The 17,157-nt window shown below is 43.8% G+C and overlaps 2 protein-coding genes across 5 annotated transcripts in view; both read right to left on the bottom strand.

The window, feature by feature from the left end:
• Positions 1–10,110, bottom strand: part of slc1a1 (solute carrier family 1 member 1) — a gene marked incomplete at both ends in the record, with an annotated part of 82,823 nt that extends 72,713 nt beyond the window's left edge. Inside the window, 2 exons of the mRNA XM_083789555.1 lie at positions 1,425–1,565; positions 9,996–10,110. Coding sequence (XP_083645681.1) covers positions 1,425–1,565; positions 9,996–10,110 — 256 coding nt within the window. The remainder of the gene's footprint in view (positions 1–1,424; positions 1,566–9,995) is intronic.
• Positions 10,111–14,125: 4,015 nt separating this feature from the next.
• LOC310875497 (uncharacterized protein) overlaps positions 14,126–17,157 on the bottom strand; it is a 28,475-nt gene continuing 25,443 nt past the window's right edge. For 2 of the 4 annotated variants that reach the window (XM_083788753.1, XM_083788755.1), the window contains 5 exons: positions 15,965–16,186; positions 15,521–15,615; positions 15,048–15,172; positions 14,803–14,913; positions 14,126–14,335 (listed from right to left, as the gene is read on the bottom strand). In XM_083788753.1, the coding sequence (XP_083644879.1) occupies positions 14,130–14,335; positions 14,803–14,913; positions 15,048–15,172; positions 15,521–15,615; positions 15,965–16,186 (759 nt within the window). In that variant the 3' untranslated portion in view covers positions 14,126–14,129. Of the gene's footprint in view, positions 14,336–14,802; positions 14,914–15,047; positions 15,173–15,520; positions 15,616–15,964; positions 16,187–17,157 lie in introns of those variants that run through there. The other 2 variants (XM_083788754.1, XR_014570655.1) reach the window with 2 other exon arrangements.

Raw genomic sequence — 17,157 nt, 5'->3', positions numbered from 1 at the left:
CTGTTAAATAAATAAGAAAGGTGAGAATCACTGACAGCTTGGAAACCACTTCTTGTCATCAAGCGACACGTGTGCAAGACCTAAAAGCTCATAGCGCGGCACAAAGTGACACGCTATGTGCCTGTATATTTGTTTTCTGGGTTTTAATCGGTTAAATAAATAATAAATGTGAGAATCACTGACAGCTTGGAAACCACTTCTTGTCATCAAGCCACACCATTGTTTTGTAAAATGGATTATAAAGAATCCATTAGCCTGAGGTCAGGTGACGGAACAGGAACACATCCTCCATTAGGGATTAGACTACTTTAGGGATTGGGTCGTGGTTTCTTCAGAATATCCAGTAATTTGTCACTAACAATATGTCAAGTCTGACATGCTCCACCACTCTGTTATTGTTCAGGTGTTGCTCATGAATCAGACAGCTGTTTGACAGCTGTTTGCTTTATGATTATTTATTTAAAAAAAAATTAAAGGCTTTGATCTTTCAGTGTACTCAGGGACATCACTGACCATTTGGTTTCCCTACGCATATGTTTGATCTGCACATTCGTTTAATTAACGAGGCATACCTGTTACCATGGAGATGATGAGGTCTTTACTGAGGTGTACCTGTTATCATGGAGATGACGAGGTCTTTAATGAGGTGTACCTGGTCTTTAACGAGGCGTACCTGGTCTTTAACGAGGCATATCTGGTTGTTTTTATCCTACTATAAATTTGCCACATCTCTGAGTGCGTGCATACGTACGTGTGTGCGTGTGTACGGTTGTAATGCACGTAAATAGAGAACCGTTTGACCCACCGACTTCACATTCGACACACGCGTTCCACACCCCCACAGGGAGTGCAGTGCCAGGTATCGAGTCGGTCGGACCCACGGTTCTCCAGAACCACCACAAAAGGCTCTGGTCAGTTTGGAACATTTACACTACCTGTCACTATTATTTTTTCAATTTATATCACTTAATTACTCATTATCTGTCAATGATATTCTTGTTATGTCATATACAAAATGCCTAATAAAAACAGAAAAAAGGCTCTGGTCAGGCTCTGCCAGTGGGCCTAATGAGGCCAACTCCTTTCACCTGGGCCAGGCTCTGCCAGTGGGCCTAATGAGGCCAACTCCTTTCACCTGTGCAATTTCCAGCCTCTGCCTCAGCCAATTGAGGCTCAACCAATCAGGCTCTGCCAGTGGGCCCAATTGATTGCCAAGTACACTTTTCACAGTCAGTTTGCCCACTTCACACACAGGTACACAGGCACATACACAGATCTCCATGTGGGACACCGGCTGACAGTTAAAACGGGTGCTAGATATGGCAATGTATATCATTAGGTTCCCAAGTTGCATCGTTCCCAAGTGGGTCGGTGGCCAACTGCGACGGGCACGTACAGGTCTAGTCAAGGTTAACGAGGCGTACCTGTAATCATGCTGGAGATGATGAGCGGCAGGATGACCAGCTTCAGCATCCTCATCAGGATCTCTCCAGGGAAGCCAAAGTACTGCTTGTGCAGGTGAGACAGAGAAGTGTACTCCCTCACCACCACACCCAGGGCGATCCCTGGAACAGACGCACGCACGCACGCACGCACGCACGCACGCACGCACGCACGCACGCACACACACACACACACACACACACACACACACACACACACACAGGAAGAAGTTTCATGAAAATCTTTGTGTATCTCAAAATACCTCAAACCTGCAGATAAATATCTTGGATAACGCACTCACATTGAGAACAAAAACCAGACAGTCGAAATGATGCTCCAAATCTAAACCTACATCTGTTGTATACCTAACTACACAATACGTCGTAATGCGACACATTGTGAGCTTGTAGATATTCTAGATTCAAAAGATTTTAATGCAAATATACCTTGTGAAACAGAACTTTCTGCATCATGAGTACTTCTGGTACTTCTGGTAAAGTAAATATTTAATTCCAGACTTTTACTTGTAACAGCGTATTTCTGCATTGCGGTATTGATACTTTTACTTTAAGTAAAAACGTTTTGTACTTTTCCCACCACTGCAGAATACCAAATGAAGAACTGTGCTTTGCATCGTTCTAAACCTGGACAGTCCACATCAAGGTTTGTTGAGCGGAAAGAAAAGTACATTTACTTAAGTACTGTACTTTTGAGGTATTTATACTTTACTGAGTATTTCCAATTTCCAATACTTTTACCTCTACTCTACCACATTTCAGAGGCAAATATCGTTCTTTTACTCCACTACATTTATTTGAAAACTTTAGTTACTTTGTAGATTTTGATTATTATTACAAACCATACATTAACCACTTCAGCTCAATCAATTCAATACATTTCAGCCAATTGAAAATAGCCGTGCTTTAGTAGTATTTCTATATTGCAGTATTGATACTTTTACTATTTGAGTAAAAGTATCACATTTGTAAAACATTTGAGTATACTTTGTGCCACCACTGCCTTTACGTTTCCATAGGAACAGCACTTCTCATGTCATCTCCACCTGCTTCCTTGACGTCCAAACTCACACAGAACAGGACAGACTGTCCTCATGACAGGACAGTCATGTGTTACACAATAACCTTTCCTCCTGTAAACTGCAGCGATATACGAGTATGACAATATACAAGTTCCACTTTCTTTATTATTGTTGCTGTCGGGCAGGAACCTCACATCTCTATGTTTTATATGGAGATCAGTCGTGACAAGTATCAACGTGAAAAGTACATGCATGGGGCCTTTTGATTTGGTGTTGCGCCACGGCCTTCGGGGGGGGGGGGGTTGATCCGTCACTGATGGAGATATATAAGATTATATATGAGATATATATAAGATTTTTTTCTTCCATAAATGAACGCCCTACTTGATCATCCTATACAGGGTCATACAAAGCATCAAAAGTATAGCAGACCCACAAGCTTGAACCGTGGTGCGAAGCGACACATTTTGAATATAAAGATAGCTGATCTACAAGCTCACTTTTTTTGTCTGAGCTTGTAGATCTGCTATTTCCCATAAAGAACACCCTTAACACACGTGAACACACATGAACCGTGCATGCACGCACGCACACGTGCAGTGTCAGATTCCAGTATGAATACCACAACAGTCAAATCTGCAATGATTTGACTCAGTGCTAGAGAGAGTGGTAGAGAGAAAATGTGATTGAATGTGAACGCTAGGGCCCGCATGGCAGTTGTCATCCCCTGGGACCTTTAAATGACGCCCCTGAGTGACACAGTGAATGCATGTAATCATAGAACACAGTCGCCGCGGTATCAAGGGGGATGTGGATAGAATGGGATGGATTGTGTTCAGTCCTTCAAACGAGATGCTTCGATGGAAAACGGAGGGATTTGTAAATTAGATTAGGCTACTGTGTGTGTGTGTGTGTGTGTGTGTGTGTGTGTGTGTGTGTGTCTCAAAGTGGGGTGTGGGGTCCACGGAGGGTCCACCAAAACAACCCTTTAATATACTGGGAAGGCTGATTGCCGAAACCTTTTTGTGTAATGATCTTTGCCATGCCTTAACTTACAATAAAGGCTTTTTTTCACCTCACTGGAACAGAGTGCCTTGGATCCTCTTCTTTAACCCTTATACTGTTCAGAAACCTGCCTAGCTGTGACATCAACCCATGAATGACGTCACTGGTAGTAGGCAGGTTTCTGAACTGTCCATAGTCCACCAATGATCCAACTCTTATTGATGCTGAGTGCCAAGCAGGGAGGCACTGGTGCCCATTTTTCTCTTTGCTATGCCCCGGTCGGGATCAAACCCCTATAACTCCCAGACAGTCTCAGGGTATGACACTCTAACCACAAGGCCACTGGCGCGCTCCATTATATGAAGATACAAAAATAATTATCTTCAAAAAAATGCTTTCTTGGTGTTCAGCATTCTTTGAAGTTGCATTCCAACAAAACTCTGTAAGGATTCCAGGAGCACTGATCCATTTCAAACCTGACACCTTTGATACTGCGGCCGCTCCATCCACTGCCATTATGAGCTGCATGGCCTAAGGTTGTCTGCCAATGTTGGAGGCCGAGGCAAGGCAACTCCTTTTATTGCTTAATGCATCACTGCTAGCTAGGGGCCGGTATAGGTATAGCACTTCACTATATCATGGACTAAAAAAAGGTACTTTGGCAATTGAAGTTTCAAGGTCTTTATTTGCCATGCCAGCAACAAGGCTGATAGAAATGTTTCTTTAGGACTATGCAGTATGCTCACACCAGGCAGGTTTTGGGCCAATCCAGATTGGAAGGGGGTGCATATGTAGCCGGTTAAGACTCCTGACATGCGTGGCCGGTTAAGACACGTGTGGCTGGTTAAGACTCACCCATGGCTTCCGCATGCGGTTAGGGTTTGGGGGCGGGGCAGGGTGTCGGACTAATGCTTGTTGGACTGTTAGTACGGTCGGACCAAACGCATGCATCCGATTGGAAGGTTGTATCACCTTTTCAAATAATCACTCTTTTGTCAGGTTTGAACTGAAAAACTCTGTCGAGTGGAAACCCCTTATGTCTAAGACTGTTCCAATACTTTTCAGGATTCAAATAAAAGAAATAGCAAAAGTAGCAGCTCTGCTATACTTTTGATGCTTTTGTGTGACGCTGTAGTATAATCAAGTAGTGCTGTTAATTTACGAAAAAGACAACACAACAAGTTAGAATATGGAGAACATTGGAGATAAGAGGTTTCTGCCCGACAGAGTGTTGCTGAATGGCAGGGAGCCGCACTGATCTGATCTCATCTGATCACTTGTAAACAACAGTGTGGACAGACAGCCAGTCCTATGAGATCAGATTGTAAGGGCCGGCCTACACTGGGGACGGAATTGGCTCCACTGCAACTATGATCAATGGAACCCAGCTGCGATGCGCAGGTTGTGCATAAGATCCACATGAATCTTTTTTGCAATATTTCGCAATCAATGTTGTTGACAAGCCTTGATATGTTATTATTACGGTACAGTATATAGGCTGATTCATAAGAGTTGCTCATGCAGTTGGCCAACAGAAATTATATGAATCAGCCTTACCATGACAGATACTGTACTTTGTTGTATGATCATAGTGTTACTTAAAACCTAATCATTGGTGAAGAAGATTAGTGATTAATAGTGCATCATTTAGGAGTTTGTCTCCATCGGGTGGGAACCTCATACCTGTACTGTATGTCCATAACTGTTACTTTTTTCAGGATTCAAATAAAAGTAGCAGATCTACAAGCGCAAAACAAGTTGCTTTGCGACGCGTTTCGAGCTTGTGCATCTGCTACTTCTGATGCTTTGATGTAGTCTCACGTGGCCAGACAACAATTCCACAATCTCTGAATGCTATTAGTGCTGCCAACGAAGTCCACAATGCGTCGGTGATGCAACACGTTGTGAGCTTGTAGATTACCGGTAGTTATATTTGCCATGCGACACCGGCATACAATGAATAAATCAGCTGCCTCGCACCGCTCTGCACAGACTTCACACTGACCACATAGTGACAGAGGGGCACCCAGCTGCAGCCTTGCAGACGAGACGTGACACGGTCAGTGCAACCACAGTTGCCTCCAGACTCGAAGCATAGAGTTATAAGCCTTGGAGTCGGTAGGCCTTTGACTTTAACTTGCTCGGTCTTAGAAAACACACACGTTTAATCACACAATGTTACTTTGATTAATGAATGATAACAGGTAAAGGCAAGCTGAAACGGTGATTCATCTTGTCATGAAGGCCATCAAGGCAAACAGTTTACAGTGAGACTCGACGACCGAAAACGCGATGTAAAAACAATGCATGGATTCTTGTCTCTCGCGTTAAAGCTCCCTACTGTATGTTACACATTTATCTCGTAGCCTACCTTAATTTGATTTAAACAAAAAACAAAAGCATTGCTTTGATTATTTCCCGTTTCATGTCAAGGAAAGAACTTCTATCACACCAGGCTCAGCACGATGTGCACATCGTTTTTCTAGTGAAAGAAGAAATAAACTGAAAAAAGTAGTGAAATAAAGATAACGCCAACTAAACCAGTGAGAGAAGAACAATCGACACGCTGTTTTGCTTTGACTCAAGAGCTAGTGTGGGAGGGGGGTCAAGTTCGAGTCGAGACCGAGACCAGATTGAGTTTTTCTTATTTTGATACATTTGATAGGTACAGAAAACATTGCGAGAGCAGGCAGGAACGTCAGCTGCACTCTGTTAACTGTCTGTTAAAGCGCCAGGCAGCTCTCTTATAATGTTAATGTGAATGAGCACCTCATAATATGGGTATAATCCGATTATTTCATTGCATTGTAGTGACTCGAGTGGACTCGGTACGGGGAGGGGTCCCGAGTCCCTTGGTCCGAGACCGAGGCAAATTAAGGGCGAGACCGAGACGAGACAGAGTAAATAAAAAGTAAATAAAAAGTTAAGGACTCGAGTACTACAACACTTGGACGGTGTTCCATGGTTCTTAAGCTAAACATTTTCAAGTCAAGGACCCCGCAAAATGATATGCATTTGTCCGCAGACCTCAGAAGAGAAGATTTGTGTTACATTTTCTGCAAGATCTACATGCGACAAGTTTACAACGTGTCACATTGCGATCCATTGTGAGCTTGCAGATCAGCTGTTTTTGAATAGCCAAACGATAACAATGGGGTCAAAGTGGATAAACTGATTGTTAAGATGCTGATTTAAGGCCTATTCATAGTCTGGATTTTCGGTGGTGAGGTGACCACCGGAGCTGTAATAACCTGGAGCGGTGGTGAGTAAAAACAGAGAGAAGGGCTGGGGAGAGCGGTGGTTTGCTCTTCACCACGGCTCTGTGATGTCATGTTGTAGTTGCGGTGGTCACCTCACCACCGATAAATCAGACTATGAATAACGCTTAACTCATTTTGGATTCCCCTTGTGAACCCCTTCAAAGCTGGGGGTCCCCACCAGACCCAGTTCTCATTTTACCAGAAGTACCAATATACCAAATGTAAAATATGCAGTACGGCCTACAGTGTATGTTCCATTTCACAAGTTTGTCATTTATAAAAAACCTTTTGAAAATAGCAGATCTACAAGCTCACAACGTGTCACAAAGCGACACTTTCAAATAGCCAAATATACTGTAGCATAGGGTTGAAGTGGTAAACTTATGTTTTTTAATAACATTCAAAATCCTCAAAGTAACTTGTAACGAAGGCTCTCACTGCCTATCACGAGAGTTCCACATATGGAGACGACGGAGACATCTAGTGCTGACATCAGGTCAATGTAGAAACTCCATATATGGATATGGACAGCATCGGCGTCGTGACGGGCATTCAGCCGACCCTATAAGAGTGGTTGACTGGTTGTTGCCCTTGGCAGAGGGAGAGGTTAGCAGCATTTGCTACGCTCCAAAGCCTTCCCTACGAGACAGGATATTTGGCCTTACAGCCCAGATATTCTCAGCAACATATGGCCTTACGACCCAGATATCGTTGTGTCAGAGATTCCGTCATCCTGGTTAAGTTCTCAGCGGACACCACTGCAGCGGGTCCTATAACCCAGACAACCAGCTCTAGTTTGAGTAGTATATAACTAGTAACTACATTTTTCAAATATTAACTGCAGTGGAGTAAAACGAAAAAGGTGCAATATTTGTCTCTGAGATGTAGTGGAGTAGAAGTAAAAGTATTGAAATTTGAAAATCCAGTAAAGTAAATAATAATTATAATAAATACTTAAGTACAGCACTTTGAGTACCTGTATTTAGTTACTTTGTACCACTGGTGTTAAACATAATCATTAGTGGAGAGTGACTATAATAAAGTGAAGAAAGGACACATGCTTGCCTTGGGTCAATCAATCTTTAGTCAATGTTTACAATGTTTGCATGCCCGTAAGCATTTTAAAGCAAAGCAAACCTGACATTCTCCTTTTTGGGCATAGACAAGATCAATGCTCGGTTAAAACACGCTACAGGGAATTCAAAAAGTATGCCAGTGACATTAAAAATAAATAATCTTTGTGACCAGTCCAGAATTATCCAGACCTCTCAGGTCATCTGGGACATCATCGTCGTCATCTGCTTTCAAGTGGTGTAAAGCAGCTGGTTTCCAAACCTTTTCATGTCAAGGACCCCCAAAACAACACTCGTTTAATTGCCTGCAGACCTTCATTAGAAAATATATGCCAAGGACCCCCAAAAGAGAAGGTTTTTACGGCTCTAACAGTGATGTTCAACCATTTTAATTTCAAGGACCCCAGGTTTGACCTGAATTAGGCTACGGCCTCCCATTTAAGGGCATTTCAATCTCTGGGACCCCAATTTATATTGTAAAAGCAATGTTCATTTAACTCTGAGAGTGTACAAATGGTGTTTCATTTGTTCAGGGCTGTTTTATCCGGAATGATCTACTTTTGACCATAATAGATTGTATTTCACCATGCTTTTTTTTGTCAATGTTAACTTCCCAGACACAGGACTCAGGAGGATATGGGATAGACTGGATACATGTTACGGTGCACCTGAAGTTAATTGAGGACGCACTCTTCCAACGGATGAAGTTCAATCTAAAAAAGGTTCCTCGACAACCACACCTGAACCCATGTATAGTCTAATTGTCTAGTAGTGCACCTTGACAGCGTATCCACAATTACTTCAAAGCAATAATGCACTTTATGCACAAGTTACTTCAGTTACAAAATGCTGCTAAACCACATATATGCACTTTATACCTTGTACTTAATTGTTTAATTATGCTTTGTCAGTGTAATGTGGCTGCCACTGCCTGCCTGTTTCCTTATATGTGGTACATACCACATTCAAATTTCTATAAAGAAAAAGGGGAGAGCAGCTGTCAAAATCCCACTATTATCACACAGACAGGTGTGTGTGTGTGTGTGTGTGTGTGTGTGTGTGTGTGTGTGTGTGTGTGTGTGTGTGTGTGTGTGTGTGTGTGTATGTGTGTGTGTGTGTGTGTGTGTGTGTGTGTGTGTGTGTGTGTGTACACGTGGGGGGGGACAAAATCCAATTCCTGTAAATGTCATGCGTTTTATTGTGCTGTTTATCCCGGCCACTGTCTTGCATAATGCAAACACTGCTGCCTTCATAAGCTACAATAAAATCTCAGGTCTGCTCAATATAACACTCTGAGTCTGCAAAATGGAAACAGATGGACCCAAAAAGGTTATTTTGAAAGCAAATGGACCCTTTTTGGGTCCATTTGCACATAAAAACCCATTTTGCACACGCTTAGTGTTAAAACGAACACAATAGAGGATTTTAGGGGCGAAAGCGCTATAGCCTGTCACTTGAGTCTAGTCACGTTTGACTGAGACAGAGCTACAGGCACAGACACACTGGTGAAAGTGAGATCAGCACCATGCGAGAGAGAAGCAATGCCATCACCCATCCAAAGTAGCGTACACGCACGTACATACACACACACACACACACACACACACACACACACGTACACGCACGCACGCGCACTCACACACACACACACACACACACACACACACACACACACACACACACACACACACACACACACACACACACACACACATGTACACACACACACACATGTACACACACACACACACACACACACACACACACACACCCTGTTAACCCAAACCCCTGCCCTAGCTGCATGCCTCCCCCCCGGAGCAGAACCTTACAGATGCAAGATGATTTGATTTGTGTCTTATTCTTCAATTGGCGACTAGAATAGCAACTGGCAGAATAGCAGTCAGATTATGATACAGTTAGGCTACAGTATATAATTTTAGGCTACTATCCCGCGTGGGTTTATGGATCCCCCTTTGCAGCCCCAGACATGATCTAGACAGTCAGACAATGCCCGGGGTGCGTGTTATATCCTAAGATTTAGACTCTCGTGGTGTATTTGATCGATTCTGACATTTTCAATGTCAGAATTGATTAAATACACCTACCAGAGTCTAAATCTTGGGCTAGGTGAGGTGTATCGCAATGTTGCATGGGTGGGAGGGATTGATCACATACCTAACAGCACAGAAACGACCGTGGCGATAAGGAGCCAGTTTCTCTTCAGCAAGCCTTTGAGGTTCACCACGGCTGATGATCCGCGACGTTGCTTCTTGTTGTCCAGCAGCTCCATGACGATGATGATGGTGAAGATTAGCCTATGATATGATGCGTTAATTGTCCTGTTTTTTCTCCTTTCTGTTAGAAAAGATGCGCCGGGACGCCGCTACAAAGGATAACGTTATTATTTAGGCTGCTCCTGCATGTACTATAGCCTACTCTCCTGTTGGCTGCACGCTGCTGTATGCCTGCCTGCAGCTCCGACTGGTGAGGTATGAGAGAGAGAGAGAGAGAGAGAGAGAGAGAGAGAGAGAGAGAGAGAGAGAGATGCCGCTGTCAGCCGCTCCTACGACGGCCTATGCGCCCTGTAGCGTGTGTGTGTCCGCGCACTCTGTGCAGGGGAGGAGAGGGAGCGTGTGTAAAATGTGTGTGCGGCTGTGCGCTCAAGGGACTAGGGCGAGGGAGGGTCGAGCAGTCCTCCAAAACCGCTGTTACAACGAAAACGGTTACCTGTGGAATTATGTGACACCACGCACGCACTGACTCTACCACTACCACAGACCACATGGTAGCACCTGATTGATTGACGGAATGCTGTTGCTTTTATTGCTCGTGTGTGTGACTGTGTTGGGCAGGTTCGCCAGTCGCCACTGACTGCATGCGTAACATGCAGCTATAGCCTAGGCGCCTAGTACGCCTACACTGAAACACTGTGTTGAAACGTAGAAATACAAAATGATCATTGTTAATTAATTGCAGGTGGACCCTCTCTGGCTTGTTGTAGGCCTAAACAAGTGTAGTGCTTTATCATGGTTCGTCCACAACGTAACAGTTTTTGTAATTGACTTAGCCTACGTGCTTTGACTGCTTTCGTTTGAAATGTACCCATATTCTGCATACTGTGAAGTGAAATTAAATTTTAAATCAATCAATTTCAATGCACGAGGACTGAGAAATCCACGCAACACTGAATTTGAAAACAAATTAGGCAGTGAAGCACAACAAGTCAATAACTAACCAACCTGAGAACGCATCGGCAAATTGGAAAAACAGCGCCCTCTTTTCAGTCAACAGTCGATCTTGAGAGACTAAACTACCAATCAGTCAGTCAGAACCATGGACAGCAGCAGCTGGTGTTTTTTGTGTGCTCCATTTCGTGCTCATAACAATAACACAAACATGTAGAATGTCGTTTTTCATGATTTTCAATTAAAAAGACTTGAAATGGTTGAGATGAAAAATGGTTTTCGACGACATTTTTTCTTAACATAATTCTTCTCTTCTGGAGGTCCCTGGCACATTAAATATTTTCAGATGAGGGTCTTTCGCAGACATATTTTCTGATGGGGGTCCCTGGCCGACAGACATTCATTTGAGGGTCCATGACATGAAAAAATCAGACCCGTCTGAAGTGAGTGGTACTGTACTGTACTGTACTGTACTGTACTGTACTGTACTGTACTGTACTGTACTGTACTGTACTGTACTAGCCTCCTCCCTGGCCTGTGTGTCTGTGTCTGTGTGTTAGGCTGTGCACCCGTGACACTTGGTGGTGAACAAATGCTATAACGCTATTTTCATGCTCGGACACATGAGGTACACAGCCACACACATAGCTGTCTTGGACAGAACCACTGATTTACAGCATCTTCAGACACATGTAGTACTATCTCCTGGTGAACACTAGATGGCGTCCAACTCCAAACAGCAGTTTTCCAGTCTGATCCATGACCAGTCAGTTTTAAACAAACATTCTGGCGTCTGTCTGGTTAAACGATGCTATTGTGATTGGCTTATGTCTCATGTCATCATCACAATACACACATTATTAGCACGAATAAAAGACACACAAAGACACACTTTGTGTTTAAATACTTTGTGTTGGATTGTGTACATTTATGGAGATTTACGAGCCATCAGAATCGATCACCATAAAGTCCCTGACCGTCTTGAACCGAGGCTAAAGTTTAATAGATTGATTAATTGATTGATTGGAAATTGTATTAACAGTTTTCAGAATGGGTACAGTTCAAGGTAGTGGTGGATATTGCTTGCAATCTCACGATAGATATGTATCACGATACAGAGGCCACAATACGATATATCTCAATTAAACGTTTATTCAAAATAATGACCATGTCACACCCATACAATAAATCACTTTCATGAGCACAGAGATCATTAAATCATACTATAATTCTAACAATGTCTGTCTGTCTGTCTGTCTGTCAGAAACACCGCCTTATCTCCTCTCTCCTCATTGCCTGCACCAATCACTCCCACTTTTCACACAGGCATTGACCATATGAATATGGAGGTCTTAACGAAGCCGTTTTTTCGATTTGACACATTAATAATGAATTTATTAGTGAATTAAAAACGCACCGGGCGCAGTACCCCCTACGGCCACAAGGGGGGGGGCAATATCTCACAACGGGTAAGGGCTAGTTAAAATAAATGTCTAAACACCCAACTTGCAAGGGGGGTACGTTTGGTCAACACTGCGTCAGCCAGATAATTCATGCCATTTACTGCTGGATCGATTTACCTATCGTCTGGATTTTTTATCGATATATTGCCATATATCGATTCATTGAATGCACCACTAGTTCAAGGAAAGTCAATACAAAATCTGCTAAGAGGATAACACCAGAACAAAGCATTATACATTGTTTACATAAGGGTCCCCCATTTTCAATTAATCAAAACATTTAAAGACATACACTTCTATGCAAAAGAAATCATCATACACTGTTAGAAAAAAAAGACGACACACACACACACACACACACACACACACACACACACACACACACACACACACACACACACACACACACACACACACACACACACACACACACACACACACACACACACACACACACACACACAGTTTAAGGTTTTCAAGGTTTAAAAGGTGTTTTGTGCCTGTATAGACAGACAGACGAAAACACCTCTTCAGACTCCATCTTAGCCCGTATAGCACTTGCCCTATAGCAACAACCTTGCTATAGGCTCAACGACTGTGGCTCAGGAGGTAGAGCAGGTCGTCCAATGATCCATGGGTCACCGGTTCGAATCCCGGCTCCGCATGTCGAACTGTCCTTGGGCAAGACACTGAACCCCAAATTGCTCCCGATGCTCTATGTAAAGCGCCTTGGATAAAGGCGCTATATAGATGCACCATTTACCATTTTACAGGTGTCAACGTAGACACCTGTAAAGCATTTTATGTAGACATAGCACTCTATAGTGTGTAGTGTACGCATAGTTTCATTGTACAGATATTCTACTGTTAGACGGATGTTAGGTTCTTAGCTTAACTTCTTTTTTTTTAAATATATATTTTTTATCCCACGATTTTGTAACCCATTTTTCACCCCTGTGTCAATCATCTAAAGTGATCCTGGGCTCTACACACCCTCCACCAACCTAGTCCCGATATATGGGGGACAAGGGGAGAGCAACGGACTTGAACTCATGCTTCCTTCATGCCCGAGTGTCCAAGTTGCTGCTTTTCACCTGACAGGGGGGAGTTTCCCTGGTTGGATGTAGCGCATGGAAGGAACACATTATTCCAACCAGTTCCTTTCCCCTCCATCAGGCGCCCCGGCTGGCCAGGGGGAGGCCTAGCTTAACTTCTTGATGACAATTTATATGTATTTGATGTATTACCATGTGTTGTTCTTGCTTAGGCCTGCTTTTGTTTTTATTATTTATTATAGTGTCCTGCATCACAAGATGCCCAGCCCGCACAGTCTTACAAGAGACTCACACAATAAATTAACTTACAGTACACCAAGATACACCACAAACAAACATACAAAACTAAAAACATGCACATTTGTCCAGTGTATACAGGCCTATATACTGCAGGCCTTGACTAGATTTAGAGGACATTTTGAAGCTCTTGCTGTATACTGAAATGATCGATTATTTACAGTATATGGAGAAATGCCGTCATTTAACATGCATCTCAATGGGTGAGAAGGACAGCTTGGCAGTGGGTTGACAGTGGGTGGGGCTTAGCGAAGGGCTAATTGCCATCCCGATGCCTCACATGAAGCCCCCCCAACGTTGGGAGAAGTCTCAGGAGTCCTCCTCGTCCTCACTGCTGCTGGACTCCCCAAAGAAGTCCTCCTCCTCATGCTGATCCTCCTCCTCCTCTTCTGGGACCACCGCGGTCGCCGCGGCAACGGGGTGGGAGGAGCTGAGGGTGACGGAGACGAGGACAGGGCTGTGGCTGAGTCCCACCAGCAGGCGGCATCCTCCTGCCCCCACCTCTCCTCCTAGGCCTGGGAGACCGTTACAATATTTAAGTAAGTTGACTGTAAAATGTCATAGAAACAACTATAACCAGTGGTGTGCTGTGGATTTTTTAACTAGAGGAGCTATATTTTAATGATGCTACGTGCACGCCACGTGCATGTGCACATGCATGCGTGCGCGTTTGCAGTGAAAACAATGGTTTTCCACTCGTGAGGTTGGATTAAAGTAATATTAAGCTCTAAACATGGTGCATCTCAATCTGAGCCCTAAAAAATACTTTGGATCGCATGCGTAACGAACAGTAAATAAAATACTATTAATTCTGGATTCTTCCAAAAATGTCCAAATTTTTTCCAAAAACGCAGCTCTTTCTGCATTTTTGGAATTTTTTTGGAAAACCTATGTACCATTTCTCAACATGGAAACAATTATGACGATTATGCAAAATAATTGCGGATATCTCAACTAATGGATTATGTAATAATTGTAACACATCTACCTCCTCCTCTTCCTCCTCCCAGCATGGTCAGACGGTCTACATGAGCGTCCAGAGACAACACAGACAACACAATGCTTCTGTCCAGGTCCCACAGACTGATGCCCCCTAGTGGAGGAGACAACACGTAATACTGTTACATCACGGACTGATGCCCCCTAAAGGAGGAGACTGCCCGAATTATATTTTAACCTTCTTTTATGCAAGAGACGAGTGGCCCCCTCAGTAACCGCCCTGCATACCTGACAGCAGAATGGCTTTGGCTCCTCCCTCCATCAGGTAGAGTTTACTGGACACGTCTATCCTCAGGTCACCATAACCACCGATGCTCTTATGGGTTCTTCTGAATGGATCCCACACCTTCACTCTGACAGGGAGGAGGTTACAACAATAATGGATCCCACACCTTCACTCTGACAGGGAGGAGGTTACAACAATAATGGATCCCACACCTTCACTCTGACAGGGAGGAGGTTACAACAATAATGGATCCCACACCTTCACTCTGACAGGGAGGAGGTTACAAGTAACAATAATGGATCCCACACATTCACTCTGACAGGGAGGAGGTCCCAACAATAATGTTTTACTGGACACGTCTATCCTCAGTGTTGTACTTTTTTCCCTATTTCTAATTATTTGATCGGCCCAAAACATTGTGTTTATTGTCCTGATTTGTCAAAACAAGAGTTGCCTTTTCTGAGGCTGTTGTTACTTGTTAGTTCCCGTGACGGCAAAGGCCACTCTGGAGGCGTCATCCGTGATGGACACACAGCACACCCCTGGCTCATTCTGCAGCCTCTTCTGAACCTTAGAGGAGTATAAGTATGTCGACTTTATTTTGGTCCATTTAAAAGAGCACGTACAAGGAGCAAGCGTTCCAACGGTGATATTGCGCAAAGAACTGTCCTGATATGGAGTGTCGGTCATTGCGTTGTGACGTAAACTGAACCAATCAAATAACCAATAGTTCTCAACCAACAGTGTTTGGGGCCGCAAAACCTTGCTCAAATAGATTTAGGAGGGGTGGACGACGTCACTGCACACTCGCGGTACGTCAGGACAGTCTCATTAAGGTATTCCAATGAGATGTCATCGTTCGCTCGCTCGAATCTCTGGCAATGTTAAAGTGGTGTAATGAGTACAGCGTTGCACCCACCGTGCCAGTGCTCAGGTTCCACAGGGTGAGGTAGGGGGTGCGCCGGCCGTGGCTGTACCCCGCCAGCAGCAGGTGGGTGCCGGGGTGGCTGAGGGCGGCCGTGCGCAGACTCAGCATCGACACGCTGTCCTCCAGAGTGTGCAGCAGGTGGTCCTGATGGGAGGAGCCCACCGCCACGCGAAACACGTTGAGGTGGTGAGAGAAGTAGGAGCACACCACCACCTGATGATGATGAACACACAGGAACAATAGTCTAATGGTAAATAGTGCATTTATATAGCGCTTATATCCAAGGTGCTTTATATAGATTGTGCATTACGTTCACACACACATTCATACACAGCTGGGCGATAGCGGAGAAAACCATGCAAGGCTGAACCAACCTGCTCATCGATTAGGGGTTCTGACTAACTCTAACTACTTTTATAGGCTACTTTAGCTATCTGTGTATCGAAAATCTGTGCAAATCTTTTAATATTTTATTACATTTACAATTTAAGCATTTAGCAGACGCGATCTAATCCAGAGCAATTTACATTAAGCAATAACATAAAGCATGGCATACAACACATACATAAAAAGTAGTTATCATGAAACATGGGTAAGCTAAGAACGTAACAGTGGAGAAACTATATATATAACTATGCATACTATACTATATTATATGTACTATAAAGTGCTATGACTACATAAAATGCAATTCTAGTGCTGTCTACGTAATAATAATAATAATAATAATAAATGAATAATACATTTTATTTATAAGGCGCCTTTCAGGGCACTCAAGGTCGCCGTACAGATTAAAAGCAGTACAAGAACACAGTTAAAAGCAGGAAAAAATAAAACTAGGGCACAGCTTGCAGCAGAAGACACAGAGGTCACACAGAGTCATAGGCCTGCCTAAACAGGTGGGTTTTGAGGTGAGTTTGAAATATGGTGATAGAGTCCATGTTTCTGATGTCAGGGGGGAGGGCGTTCCAGAGGTGAGGGGCAGAGCGGCTGAAGGCTCTTGAGCCCATGGTGGAGAGACGGGCTGGGAGGACTTTCAGGGTGAGGGAGGAGGCAGACCTGAGGGACCGGATGGGGATGTTGACGTGGACAAGGTCAGACAGGTATGGGGGGGCGAGGTTATGGATGGCCTTGAATGTGTGGAGAAGGATTTTGAAGTCGATACGGTATTTGATGGGGAGCCA

The sequence above is a fragment of the Protomyctophum parallelum genome, assembly GCF_964188405.1.
Source record: "Protomyctophum parallelum genome assembly, chromosome: 18".
NCBI classification, from domain to species: Eukaryota; Metazoa; Chordata; class Actinopteri; order Myctophiformes; family Myctophidae; genus Protomyctophum; species Protomyctophum parallelum.
The sequence above is the reverse complement of the archived record's forward strand: the minus strand, read 5'-3'. Positions and strand labels throughout refer to the sequence as shown.